The sequence below is a fragment of the Cryptomeria japonica genome, chromosome 6 (assembly GCF_030272615.1).
Source record: "Cryptomeria japonica chromosome 6, Sugi_1.0, whole genome shotgun sequence".
Classification (NCBI taxonomy): Eukaryota; Viridiplantae; Streptophyta; class Pinopsida; order Cupressales; family Cupressaceae; genus Cryptomeria; species Cryptomeria japonica.
In genome coordinates, this window is record NC_081410.1 from 528,056,140 (window position 1) to 528,071,604 (window position 15,465).

The following is a 15,465-nucleotide window of genomic DNA, read 5'->3' on the forward strand; positions in this document are numbered from 1 at the left end:
GAGCTTTGTATTAATGACATATACTTCTATGAGGTTTATAAAAGTCTCTATACAGTTATTTACCAAAAGGTCTCTACTGAGCTCTCTACTATTACTTTAATACAGTGTGAAATTACTGTATCTTTAATAAGCATATATTACTGACAGTAGAACTAGATTCTTAGAAAAAAACCATTCATTTAGAACCATTTTCTATGTTGCTAATTCTTCATAAGCATTTATTCATCTAGCCAAACATTTATGTGCTTTAATTCAATAGATAGTATTGTAAGGGGGTGTTTCTGAATTCCTCCAGATCAACTGAATATACTCTGCCCTGTTTCGACCTCCAGATCAACTGCATATACTCTGCCCTGTTTCGACCTCCAGTTGCAGCATCTACAGGAAAAATGGCCTCGATTTCCTTCATCTCATATGCACTCAGATTTACAAAAAGAGACAATATATTATCGTCCAGGTTCTTAATCTTGGTGGTTCCGGGTATGGGCACAACATCATTCCCCTGGTGCTGAACCCTTGCAAGAGCAACCTGGCTTGGGCTGCACCCTTTTCGTAAACTCATCTCACTTAGCTTTTGGAATAGAGCTTGGTTGTGCTCAAGATTCTCACTTTGAAGCCTTGGACTCCCCTGTTTAACAAATCAATTATATGATCTGGATTAATCTAGAATCATAAAATGAACTCAAAGTAATTGTCACCTTCAATTCTCCACTTTGATCTTGTAACATAGATTTGTGTTCAGATTTTATGTTGTTTGAACTTGATCCTACATACCAAAGGAATAATCCTATCCTTTACCTTACGCAAGTCATTATCAGTCACAGTTTCAAGAAGTTTTGCTCCCAAGGCTAAGAAACCCCTGCCTAAAGGGCTATATGGAACAATCCCAATCCCCAACTCCCTGTGAATGGAAAAACATGAAATTAAACAAATACAAATCAGCATACATTCCTTATTTAAGTTGATATGGCACAAAGTTCTAAAAAGTTCCTTATCAAAAACTACAATTTAACTTTTGGTATAAACCCAAATTCACAAATATATTTGTTCTAATTTCTCTGCATAAATGAAGTAAAAAAGGAATTACTGAATGTTGAGGTATTGTACAGTCAGACTGTGTACCTGCAGGTGGGAATAATTTGGGCCTCAGCATCCCTAGTCCAGAGAGACCATTCAAGCTGCACAGCAGAGATTGGATGCACTGCATGGGCTCTACGGATTGTTGAAGCAGAGGCTTCTGAGTCCTGACAGACCCACATATTTTATCTTTCCCTCTTCTACCAGCTTCTTCAGTTCACCCATCTGTATAAAGGGCCAAGTCAATTGCTTGTGATCAGACTTATTTTGTTTTGCTAGACCTCAATAAAAGCTAGAGCGATAAACGTTAGTCCACTAAAGCCATACAACCTTGATGATTCAGACATTACAGTAGCTTGATAAAAGAAAATTTTGCAGACAGATTACAAGTTTGAAATCTTAAGAATTACAGTAGCTTGATGAAGAATATCTTGCCGCAATATTACAGGTTTCAAATCTTACGACTTAAAGTAGCTAACAAAAAAAATTTTGGAGCAAGATTACAGGTTTGAAATCTGAAGACTTACAGTAGCTTCTATGGGTACACTAGTATCCACCCTGTGCTGATAATAAAGATCGATGTAGTCTATACCAAGCCTCTTGAGGCTTGCTTCACAGGCAGCCCTTACATATGCAGGATCTCCCTTCACACCGAATTCTCCATTAGCCCAAGTCAACCCAAACTTAGTGGCAATCTGGACCTTCTGTCTGATGCCTTTCAGAGCCTATTTACGAACAATCGAGGCAGTATGCATCAAGTTAAAACAATGAGAAAATACATTAAGTTCATAGAAGTAATAGATTAAGAATTGAAAACAGGATATCTTAAGAACCGAAAACAAGATATACTGTTATTAAATCTTGTAGGCAGTTTTTCAAAGCCATGGAAGTGTCCGATTTAGATTTGGTAACATAGCTTACCTTTCCAAGAAGAATTTCATTGGATTCTGGTCCATAAATGTTTGAAGTATCAAGAAAAGAGACACCTCACCTCTGTTGACAGCATAGTGAATGAGATCGATCATCTCTTGCTCAGATTTTGGAGGGCCATATGCAAAAGACATACCCATACATCCCAGACCCTGTTCAGACACATAAAGTCCCTGCTGCCCCAACTTTTTGGTACCCACATTCTCCATTGCAGTATTTTCTTCTCTGCAGATATCAATGAAGTTGAAATGGTATGTTACAAATGTATATATGGCCGTTGAATACTGAAGCATGATTTTGTGTCAGCCTATCGAAATTGAGTTGGACTGGCTCGATTAGATATCCGTTGGAACTTTATCTTTATTATTTGGAAATAAAAAAATATAATCTTACAAAGATTCTGTCCACCATATTTTTTATTTAAACTGCATTTACGAGAAACCACTTCCAAATTTTTGTGCATAAAAAATAATAATCATTAAATTTGTAATGGTTCAATATATTCATGTTATTTTAATTTTAATTTTGTGTTTCATTTTGAGTACATTTGAAAAAAAGAGTAGGTGATAGAAGTCACATCTTCAAAGTCTATGTCGTGCACACATACATTTAAAAAAAGGTAGGTGATAGAAGTCACGTCTTCAAAGTCTATATAGGGCAAATTTGATTCCTCTTACCACATGGGCAGAAAGTTGGACAAGTCGATATAGTTGCCTTCGGCATGAGGAAGTGAACGTTTGAGGACGGTCGGAAGCATAACAGTTAGAGTAGATGAAGTGGAATAGTTTGGAGGTAAAGGAATAGATAAATGGCTGATGAGAGTAATGGGAACAGGCTAGATAGGTTGAATAGAAGAAAGACAAAGGTATTTGAAGAGGCATACTGGTGAGGATTGGCTAAAGGAAGAGATTATTGTTGCAAAGGCTTGGGCGTTGAATAGTTGTAGCATGGAAGTTTGTTATTTGTAAATGAAAGGCTTCATGGTCGCAAAAGGTAGAATTTAGAGTTTAGTGTTTGGGATTTGTGACAGATAAATAAGGGAATGAACTATGTAGAGAACCTTTAGTTAAGAAGAAATGGAGGAACAAACCGAATTGTTGAAGAACAGTCAATTCTATCATGGGGAAGTTTGAATTCCCAAAAGGTCGATTAAGTATTATAACTTGTGTTGCATAAATAAGAGAAAGATCAAATTCTTATCTTCAGATTTGTAATTGGTTCCTTGTTATTGACTACGAGTTTAACTGATTGTTTAAATAATTTGTTATTTACTATGTTTCTTTGAGTTCCTATTGTCTATATGTTTCGTTACAGAATTCAGTTATTTATTGTTCAAGTTCCTGACACTATTGTGACAGGAAGCCTGTAGAAACTTGTTATCATTTGAAATCATAGCATGTGTGAGGGTGTGAGCCATCACATGATATCCATGTGTAGATGTGTGAGGATTTTTCCATCAATTTTTGAACCACAAAATCCAAGGCTTGATAGATTCCAAAACCTTCTAGATGCTTTTGATAACAAATGTGTGATGTATTTGAATAGGTTCCTTCATAGTGAGAAGAGCATGGAGATCAAGGCTTATCTAATTTGTTTACTCAAAGGGAACACTAGAGGAAATACAATACCAAATGAGGGCATTCTTAGCATACTCATCTTCCAAGGTCCTAATATTCCACTTAGCACAAAGTGTTAAGATTTGACTATAGATTGAGAGTAAGCCAAGGGTCCCAAAATAAAGGGGGAGATGAAATTAATTCGAAGTTACAAAGTGAAATCCTTTGTGGTTCTCAAAAAATGCCCAAAAAAATCTCTAAGAATATTTCAATTTTCAAATAGGAAGCCCTAGAAAAATCTCAACACAAAGATTAGTAAATATGAGTAGAAACCAATTTTTTTGCAAAACTAGAATTGATTAGTCATAGAAATAGCCTTAGTAATATAATATGACAAAATTTTATTGAATATGGATATAACAACTTTTCATAATGTAGAAAGGGGTACCTATAAAGACAAAGGGAGTGTTAAAAAATATAAAGACTTTCTCATTGGCAATCCATTTCCAGCCAAAAGAATCCAACTAGCCAAGTTTTGGAAGGAAATATTATATGTAGCACTAAGTCTTTTGCAATTGGATACTTGAACCTAAAGCCTTGCAACACTAATTATCCTCATATTTAATTATGGTGAGAAGGATCCATCTACAAAATAGAAATTAATTAATTGAGCAGATGAATCAAGCAAGGTAATATCTTTGAGTAAGGGCAAACTTGGTGAATAGACCTAAAGAGACCAAAAGGATTGGATTATTGGTCATTAATGTGATACACAAAAAAATTCTACAAAAGGTATCTGACTTGAATGCACAAAATATGGCCCAAATCCTAACACATGAAGCATGCCAAGAATGAAAGGTCATTCAATATAGTCATAAGCCTTGGCAAATTCAATTTTGAGAAACACTAAAAGTTGTTGGGAATGAGGTGGATTGGATCTCCACAACAAAAAAATTAATGTTTTTGAGGATGTACTATAACTTAATGAAACCAAAATGCTCTAGGCAGACTAGTTTAAGCAAATGTTGTAGCTTAAGAATGCTTAATATACCACATATTCAATAAATAAGATGATGGACATCAAATGTAAATATCCTCTTTCATTAATTTTAAATGTCTCATTGATTGAACTCCCTAAATAATTAGAATGAAAAGCTTCCAAATAAACTAAAACAAAAATCTTTTCCCATAATATCGTAATGAACTTTAGAAAACTCAATATCTTATTGATTGGAGATAGTGAGCACAGTAACAAATAAATCCTCTTTTGTGATCAATGATCACAAAGAATGCATTAAGTTGGAATCTTGGAAACACACCATATTCAAGGATTATTTTAAAGCAATTGTTCAAATAGAAATAATTTCTTGGGCAATAAAAACTTGCACATATTTGCAAATAGAAATGATCTCGAAGTAATCAATGATCTCGTTCTCTTCTCGATTCTTTTTCATTGACCATGCAGGATTGAATTCCTGCAATACTCAAATAACTTGTGAATTGATTAAGGCTTTGGTAACTCTTGGAGGTTCCAAATATGGCCTCCATGTTTCTTTGTTAGGAATCTTACTCACGTGTCAAATTAGAAGATAAATGCCCCATGCCTAGATGATGTCAGTGTTTCAAGTGCAACTATGTTACCTTCTTCATCTATATTGCCATTCACATTATTTATTCAAGTAGGAAAGAAAAAATCAGGGGAAACTTCTAAATGAAAAATCTCTCTTAATCACAGGGAGATATGAACACTATTAGATAATGAGAAATGATTTTGTGGAATGCTTTCCTTTTCAAATATGGACCAATCGAATGACATTCAATTTTATCTATGGTGTACTTTTTCATGATTATGATTTTGTGGAATGTTTTCCTTTTCAAATATGGATCAATCCAAGTACATTCTATTTTATCTATGGTGTACTTTTTCATAATTATCAGGTATATAGGCAATTAATTGAGTTATCATTGTTGATCGTTTCATCGACCATCATCAGTTGATTCACTATCTGATTTTCATGTTCAAGTAATAGAGCTATGGAGGCAGTGGAGGAAACACCACTTTCTACTATTAACACGAGGGAACATTTTCATTTGATCAAATGTGACACAAATGGAAAGTAGAAGAAGTAATAAATATTACATAACCAAGATTGTGTAGCATCTACATTTTATATTTGGGTTTCTTTGCTAAGATCTTTCACTAAGTAATGATGTTCCTGAACTTTTGGATATGCATCTTAATGAAACTTATGGATTAACATAATTGACTGCAGATGTATGATCTTTTGACTATAACTTTAATCATTCATACCTTAGTTGAGTGTTTGAAGCATATCTACAATTTTTTAAACAATGAGGCCGTTTGCTTTAACAATATGACTCTGTATTATCTTCTGTAGACTCTCATCAGAAGTGATTGTCTTTTATTCATAACTATCACGGCACTTGCTCCTATGCATGCAATTTGTCCATGGTTACTACACATATATTAGAAGACCCTACCCACCTTTCTCTATGAAACTCTACTCACTGTTTAACGAATTTTGGCTAGCATAGGGTATTTGCCTGCTTGTGTTCATGCCTTTTTGCTGTCCCTTTTGGGCTGTTCACTTTATTGTTCTCTTCAAACACATGGCCATATCTTCATAGATCACAATCTTCAACCATAGGTGGTCTCTTAGCTTCTCCATTTTACATGTTTGTTGATTCCTCATGTCTTCTAGCACAGTCGTGTTTGTTCCATGCCTCTTCTTCGTTTAGGACTGTCCCTTTATGCCAAGGAGGTCTCTGGCCTCCATTTTTGTCCTTTCACTTTCACTTTGCCACTGTCATTGCATCTTCTCCTTCAGGATGCTAATCTCTTAATAAGGGTTTCAAGTGCTGTGGTGATCTCTTCATGACTATGTTATGATTGGATGCTACATGCACTAATTCTCATATTCTCTATGACTATGACTACACTTATCTTCCATTAGGCTTCTTGCCACTATCATAACCTTTTGAAAGACACCATGCATACCAAACTCACACTTTTCTGCATGGGATTTACAAAATCAACAGAGAGGAGGGGCCTCAAACCACTGAAATAAGTTCAGTCCAGCTTACTGCCTTCGATCTCTGTCAATATAAAATGCCACTGAAGATGTATTGCAGATTGCTGTGTCTTTATTCTTACGGAATACCTATCACCTTCTCTTCACATGATACCCTCCATGCAAACCTTCTCAATTTCCTCTATGATCACTTAATACCATACATGTTTAACAAATTTGACTATTTCATCTGGCTGTCCTGGAAAATGGGTCTGCCTTGAACCTGGTAATATTCAGGTGAAACTACACATGTTCTCCTAATCTTCGATTCTTTGTACCAAATTTGACAACTTAAACTAGCTTCTGAGTTTTTCCTTTTTTGACCACTCGGTTCTAATTTTTGCTGGTTGGTATGATTGTAGCCATTGTGTCGCATATATCTACAAAGATGGAGAACTTGATTTGCATGAGTCTGTGGGTAGCAGCAGTGTCTTTCGTTTTGACATTCCATGCTGCAGCATATGTGGTGGTGCACAGCAGAGATGGGATGCACTGATCGGATAGACTTACATATTTTATATTTCCCTTTTCTGCAATCCTCTTGAATTCACCCACTTGATAGCAGTTTTTGGGTTTCCTAATCCAGTCATATCACTAGGCCTTAGTCCTCCAAAGCAATACAACCTTGATGGTTCAGACATTACACCGTTTTGAAGAAGGAAATGTCATACAATTTTGGTTCAATTCTTGCAAAGGTCGTATGGAAGAGAGAAGGGAATTTTTTTTTCTCCAACAGTTTTGACCAATGTCTCAAGCAAAAGAAAACAAGACCATAGCTAACCTCACCTGCAAGTTAGTTTTGAGAAAATCAATTGAGTGCATATAACTAATAGATTTTAAGTATCGGAAACAATGTATCTTAAAGAGTTGAAAACAATATATAGTTATGGAAGAGACCAAGAACAACATTTTTTGATTAATGCTTTGATGCAGGAGCATCTAGGAAATTGTGCGTGTTAGCATACATAGGGACTATGACTGTTAGGCTGGGTTTCTATGGAGGGGGCTTCCTAAACAAAATAGAGCTTCAGATGATGAGATTTTTTAAGAACATTTTAAAGCTATTGGTCTCATGAATTTTGTAGTGCGATTCAACTTAAAAATTTAAGCTCCGAAATTTAAGGAAGCTGGTAGTCTCATTAATATAATATCTTTGTTTTCTATATTATGTGCATAATAAAAACAACTAAAAATATTTCATTTACCTCCAACACTATTTTTTAATAGAAACTAAACTTAGATGTTTGACAAGTGGCAAATAACATCCCTAAGCTCCCCACCCCTTTTTCACCTGCTCAAATTTGTAGGCCTAAAAAGCAGGGCTTCTATTTTTTTGAAAGGATTGCAAATAATCCCCCAGCACGAATTGTTTTATTCACGAACCACCTCTTCCTTAAAAATAGAGCTTAAGCCCCCATGGGACCCCTACCTTAATAACACAAGTAAAGAAGGTGAAAAAAAAAATGCATCTAATAGTGTTGTGGAAAATGGTTGGATGTTTTGGGAATTAAAAAGTGTGGCTAGCAGTTTGTAACGGTAGAGTAACACCAAGAGAAAAGAGAAATGAATAAAGGCAAAATGATTAAAAAGATGGCATTGATGGGAATAGAGACATGTGGGTTTGCATAGAGGGGAATACCAACCAATAAGATGGAACTACGTGGCAAATGAATAGATGCGGTTAACCTAACAACATTGAATGAGAATTTGAATAGTAGTAGATAAAACTAAAATATGATGGGGCTGTAATTTATAATAAGCAGAGAGGGCCTCTATAGTGGAGGCATCGACACAAAATAGGGGATAGTGAGGCAGTGTCCCAGATGAAGGAGGAGGATACAGTGTGGAAGAAGAGGGGAGGAATTGAAGGGATGGAGAGACCTGTTGTCACAAAAGTGTGCACACTTGATGGTAGTTAGCTGCTCAACTAGTGAAACATGGTCACTTTTATCTTCAAAATGCTTGCACAACGTCTCTCCTAATTCATTCGAATTATGAATGGAGCTAGAGGGCAAATCCCTATACCATTGTAGGGCCTTTCCTTTGAATGAAGAGGCAAGAAGCCTCATTGCAACATTATCCTCTATGACATTGAGCACTGTGCATATACTTGCTACATCTTGAATGTGTTCATCTGGGGTGACAGAGGTTTCCCCAGTAAAGAATGATATAGCCTTTAGGGCTGCTACTGAGATATCATTCTTTTGGGCTAAAACCAAAGTCCTGCCACCATTAAAGGTGAAAAAAGTATGTGCTCTAGGGATTGCCATAGAAAATAGTGGCCTATGATATGGATGGTAGGGTCTTTAGGCTATAATAACCTTGTAGTAGGAGGGGTAGAGTGGGATCTTAGGGGTGTGGATGATTTTGCTTGAGTTCCCCTAACAGGTGACAAGGAATGCCTACCCTCTCTTCTCCTATAATTTGAATAAGGAAGCTAAATAAATTGGAAATTACCTCTTGAAGATGATATGATTTGTCTTCTTGGCATAAAAGTTGCAACTGGTCATCACCAAGAGTCTGAATTTGTTCCTCAGATTCACTAAGTGCTGAACATATTGCCTTCAAAGGCTAGATTGCTAAGAGCAACACTAAATTCTTAGCAAGAAGTTGAAATGTGTGTCCCATCAGGCATGCCAAAAACTTTTGTCACAAAAGTGTGCACCCTTGATGAAATCTCAAGCTCATCAACCCTGTGACACGTTGAAATAGTCTCCAAGTGTGGGACCTTGCATTGTTGAGGCTGAATCTCCGAAGAAGGTCGGCTTCCTTTCCAATCTGCTGCAAGTGTTGGTCTAACCCAACATTGATAAATCCTAATCTATTGATTTGAGGGGGAAAAGGGTTAGAAGGAATGCTTGAAAGGGAACAAAGGTTTGCACCTAGATTGAAATTTGATCTCCCTGCTTACATCTGCACATAACACTAATAAAATTACCCAAGGTATGCACAAAACTCTATCCAAATTAGTGCCCTAAGAAAGAGTGAAGGTTGGAATTCTTACAAGATGACAAAAGGAATTGATTCAGTTCATAGATGACATCTACAAAGGTATCAACACAATCACCTATGCTAAGGAAAACAGATATGTATGCATTCAAACAAGAAGGTAACGAGTTACACAAGTTGTGAGAACTGAATGAAGGCAAGAAGGCTTATTTCATTCATGCAAGGCAAAGCAAAATTTTACAAATCACAAAAAATATGTATTCTGAAATAGAAAAGAAAAGAAGATCCTAAAAATAGGTTACAAAATTGCCTTTATAGTTCAGGCATAACTGAGATGAATTATAGTTAAGAAACCCTAACCCTACTAGGGTTAGATTACAAATTATCAGAAGGAGGATCAAATCAACTAAATTCATCTGAGAGCGTGCATTACAGTTTGAAAATATCCTCCGCTACTGGGAAGAAACAAAATCCCTACAGAAAGGAGAAATCTATGCGATCAACGCACTTGTAGGGCACAAAAGTCTCCATTCCACATGGAATACCCCTGGATGGCGTCTGAAATCGCTCTACACATCAAGTCTAGAGTTATGGCAGAAATTCCAGTGGTTGAGTTGAGATTTGATTGGATTTGGGGTGCCACCTGGCCCAAAAAGATGATTTCGACTACCCAGTTGGCAATCACTCTTAACAGAGCATTTAAATCCCAACGACTCTTGTAAGATTGAATTTTGACCGTTTGATCATACAGGTTGCGTGAAGATGGACACATGAGAGCACAGTACATAGCCCTCCAAAGAGCTAAAAAAGGGCTTAAAGCATGGCCGTTGATTGGCCCCCTTAAAGTGAAAATCCATGATCGCAAATGTGCCATGTGGCACATCGGTTCCACTTTTTATATCACTACTTTGCAGTGCATGGAACTTTAGCACTTTGTGTTTTTACGAAATGGCGAAGGTAATTGCCATTTCACAGCTTGAAATCTCCTTTATAAAACCATTGCTGTGAAATAGTGATGTCAATCGCTAAATCACAAGGTCAAGCAGCGGTCAAAACTTGACCGTTGCGACCTTGCGAAAAAGGCTTTCCCTTTAGCTCTGTGGGCCCGTCGCTATTTCGTGGGCTCGAATGTTGCATTGGCCTTAACCGCTGCGAAATGGCGATAACCTTTTATGTCATCGCATCCATTTCACAGCTTCGTGGAGGGGGCCCTGCCATGGGCTTTTGTCTTTCACTTCGTTGTTTCGTGGGGAAGGGTGGAATATTCCTGATGCTCTTTTGAAATAGTGAAACACTTAGCCTTTTCGCCATTTCATGGGGGAAACAAAATAATAAGAAACCTGCTCTGTGAAATGGCGAAATCCATGAAGCTTTGCTTGTCGGTAAAAGGGAAAAGGGGAAACTGGTCTCGCCATTGACTAAGGCCCCTTTGGCTGGTAGATGTCAAGTGATTTGATTGGCCCAGTCAAGTGATTTGACCACTTGGGCCGGTCAACACAAAAAAAGAAATTTAGAGCTCGAGAAGGATAGAAGGCAAAAATGCCTTAGGGCTCTTTTAGAAGGTTTGTAGCAGGGTTTAGCCAGTTAATTTTTTTTCAAATGGCTAAAATTGACATAAAAATAGTCAACGAGACCCCATATGCCAGAAAAGGAAAGAGGGAGGCAACCAAGATAAGAGGAAGGTTGTGTGGTGATTGGAAAGGAAATCGAATAAGTTGGGTGAGTGGAGAATGTTCAGGTGAAATGAAAGAGAAGGATGTTCAGTATTGGGAGGATGTGTGCATGGAATAGAATTTGGAGATAAAAAGCTGTGGGGGAGTGGAAGGAGTTAAAAGCAGGTTGCGTGGCAAATGGGAGCAAATGGGAAAGAATAGAGCATAGTCTGTGAAACTAAATGGAGACCATTTGAAGACCATGCATTGTAATTGTTTTGCAGATATATTGGTTTTGGGAAATTGATCTTTTGGGTGCAATCTTCATCTTGATTGTGAGAAATTGAATCCGGTAGCAGAGTCTCTGCATATGGATTTTGTGTCTTGTGTTGAGTGTTTGAAGGCTAGTGAGAGTTTTCGTATTGCATCATGGTTTCAATATATGGATCTTTAAACTTACATTCGATCACTTTTTAATAATGGTTTGTCCCAAATCAACGGTTTGTAAAGCTTGCATGCAGTTTTTTTAAAGCCATCTTGTTTTCAATTATCATGGAGCTGTCATATTAGATTTAATGATATAACTAAATTTTCCTACAAGCATTTCATTGATTTCAAAGTATCAAGAAAAGTGACACCTTTGTCCACAATATAGAATGAGGTGTCTCATTTCTTGCTCAGGTGTGATGCCACTGTATCAAGAAAGACACACATACATCCGAGACCCCGATGTCCAAAATTTTCTCTACCCAGGTCCCACATTCTGCATGACACCATTTTCTTCTCTATATAATAACATATCAATGAAATTGAAAGTGATATGGCAAATATATTCCGCATACAACTTATTGCCATTATATAATTATTTCTGTTTGAATTAAAATGATTAGAAATGACTTTCGAATTTGTGTACGATTAAAATCCCAATATTCATAGAAAATTAGTTAATTTGTCTTAAACATATATTTCAATTTCATGCCTTTCTATTAATGAATAGTATTAATGACATATTTCTATAAGGTTTATAAAAATCTTTATACAGTTATTTACCAAAAGCAATAGATTGTGAAAATACAACATCTTTAATAATAGTACAAGACTAAAAAAACAAAGCTCTTTATTAATAGATTGTGAAAGTAGAGCAAACTAAATAAACAATTTATTTACGACTTTTTTTTCCCTTGCTAATTCTTCTTAGGCTCAATTGCAAATGGTCTGCCCTGCAAAGCCTTTATTTCACGCAGCTCACATACAAACATTTAGATTCTTTCATTCAATGGAGAGTATTGTAAGGGGGCGTTTCTGAATTCATCCAGCTCATTTGCAATTCCTCTTCCCTGCTTCGACCTCCAGCTGCAGCATCTACAGGAAAAATGGCCTCAATTTCCTTCATGTCTTCTGCACTCAGATGTACAGAGACCGAGAATATGTTATCGTCCAGGTTCTTAATCTTGGTGGTTCCGGGTATGGGCACAACATCATTACCCTGGTGCTGAACCCATGCAAGAGCAAGCTGGCTTGGGCTACACCCTTTTCGTGAACTGATCTCACTTAGCTTTTGGAATAAAGCTTGATTGTGCTCAAGATTCTCACTTTGAAGCCTTGGACTCCCCTGTTTAACAAATCAATTATATATGATCTGGATTAATCTAGAATAATAAAATCAAATCAAAGTAATTGTCACCTTCAATTCTCCACTATGATCTTGTGATATCGATTTGTGTTTAGATTTTATTTTGTTTGAACTTGGTGCTACATACCAAAAGAAAAATTCAATCCTATACCTTACGGTAGTCATAATCAGTTACACTTTCAAGAAGTTTTGCTCCTGAGGCAAAGAATCCCCTGCCCAAAGGGCTGTATGTAACAATTCCAATCCCCAACTCCCTGCGAATAGAAATAAGGAAATTAAACTAATCAGCATTTCACACGATTTAATTTAATTCTTACAAGTTCCTTATCAAAACCTCTAATTAAACTTTTGGTATAAACCTAAATTCACAAATTATTTTTCTCAGTGCATTACATAAATGAATTAATAAAAATGATATTACTGACTGTTGTGTTATTGTAATGTCACACTGTATACCTGCAGGTAGGAATAATTTGGGCCTCAGAATCCCTAGTCCAGAGAGACCATTCAATCTGCACAGCAGTGATTGGATGCACTGCATGGGCTCTACGGATTGTTGAAGCAGAGGCTTCTGACAGACCCACATATTTTATCTTTCCCTCTTCTACCAGCTTCTTCAGTTCACCCATCTGTATAAAAGGCCAAGTCAATTGCTTGTTATCAGACTTCTTTTGTTTGCTAGACCTCAGTAAAAGCTAGAGGGATACACGTTTGTCCTCTAAAGCCATACAACCTTGATGATTCAGACACTACAGTAGCTTGATAAAAGAACATTTTGAAATCTTAAGAATTATAGTAGCTTGATGAAGCATATCTTGACGCAATATTACAGGTTTCAAATCTTAAGACTTACAGTAGCTGATAAAAAATATTTTGGTGCAAGATTACATGTTTGAAATCTGAAGACTTACAGTAGCTTCTATGGGTACAGTAGTATCCACCCTGTGCTGATAATAAAGATCGATGTAGTCTACATCAAGCCTCTTGAGGCTTGCTTCACAGGCAGCCCTGACGTATGCAGGATCTCCCCTCACGCCGACTTCTCCATTAGCCCAAGTCATTCCAAACTTAGTAGCAATCTGGACCTTCTCTCTGATGCCTTTCAGAGCCTATTTACGAACAATAAAGGCATTATGCATGTAAGTTAGAACAATGAGAAAATACATTAACTTCATAGAAGTAATAGATTAAGAATTGAAAACAGAATATCTTAAGAAGTTATAGCTGAAAACAAGATATTCTTGTGCATGACACCATGGGCAATATTCTTTTTCTATAATGGTTTCAATAAATGCATCTTTTAAGTCACATTAGATCAATTTTCAATGATGGGTTATATGGTTTGCCCCAAATCAACTATCTATAAAGCTTGTAGGCAGATTTTTCAAAGCCATGGAAATGTGAGATTAAGATTTGGTAAGAAAACTGACCTTTCCTAGAAGAATTTCATTGGTTTCTGGTCCATAAATGTCTGAAGTATCAAGAAAAGTGACACCTCTGTTGACAGCATAGTGAATGAGGTCAATCATCTCTTGCTCAGGTTTGGGAGGGCCGTACAAAAAGGACATACCCATACATCCCAGACCCTCTTCAGACACACACAGTCCCTGCTGCCCCAACTTTTTGGTACCCACATTCGCCATTGCAGTATTTTCTTCTCTGCAGAAATCAATGAAATTGAAATGTTATGTTACAATGTTTAGCACATACAACTTTTGGCCATTATATAGTGTAGCATGATCTCGTTTCAGCTTATCGAAATTAACTTGGTCTCGCATTATTTTATTTCCGATTATCGGAATTGAATTAGTCTCGCATTAATTGACTTGGACTGGCATTATTTTGTTTCAGCCTGCCAAATTTGAATTATTTGGCGAAACAGATAAGAGTCTTGTTTTGAAGATAAGGAGTGGCATTATTTTGTTTGAGGCAGCCAATAGAGGTCGCATGTTTTCGAAGCTTCCAAGGATAAGCATTAGTTGTCACAAAAAATATATTCTGATATCGAAAGCATGTTCTCAATCGTGATTTAAGGAGACGTCATGTTCTCCCATTACTAACAACAAACGGCAATAATGATTAAGATAGAAATAAGCCAGAGGAATAAAATATGATTAACATCTGAAAAGGTTTTCTGTATTTTAATCTTCACTGCAGTTAAATTTACGAAAGTAAGAACCTTTCAAAGCTTATTCAATAAGTAATTGACCAGATCTGGCCATAACAGTCTGAGAACGGAACATCTGGAAATGTTTTCTGTATTTTAATCTTCAATGTAGTTAAATTTACAAAAGGAAAAAGTTTTCAAAACTTATTTGATAAATAATTGACCAGATCTGGTCATAACAGTCTAAGAACGTGCTGTTTACTGTATAATCCAAAAATATATATATTTGCAAAGGATAAAGAAATGATAAAGACGTGCGTGTCTGCTTCTACCTGTCGGCAAAGACTAGAAAAAGAAACCCTAAATTTCTCCAACCCCGTGCTTTATTAGCACGCATGCATGCCTAAAGGCCTTTCTACTAAATAGTTGGTTTTTCTTGATCAAGTTGAAGGGCTTCCTGTTTCACTGT

General features: G+C 36.5%; 1 protein-coding gene and 1 pseudogene across 1 annotated transcript; both read right to left on the bottom strand.

Moving 5' to 3' along the window:
• Positions 1-247: 247 nt before the first annotated feature.
• Positions 248-2,216, bottom strand: LOC131067983 (auxin-induced protein PCNT115-like; annotated as a pseudogene).
• A 10,161-nt stretch (positions 2,217-12,377) lies between these two features.
• On the bottom strand, positions 12,378-14,722 carry LOC131067982 (auxin-induced protein PCNT115). Its single transcript, XM_058003164.2, has 5 exons — positions 14,320-14,722; positions 13,801-13,998; positions 13,346-13,518; positions 13,041-13,143; positions 12,378-12,868 (listed from the first exon to the last, which is right to left on the bottom strand). The coding sequence occupies exons 1-5, from the start codon at positions 14,530-14,532 to the stop codon at positions 12,530-12,532; spliced, it is 1,026 nt and encodes a 341-aa protein (XP_057859147.2). The 5' UTR covers positions 14,533-14,722; the 3' UTR covers positions 12,378-12,529.
• Between the last annotated feature and the right edge of the window lie 743 nt (positions 14,723-15,465).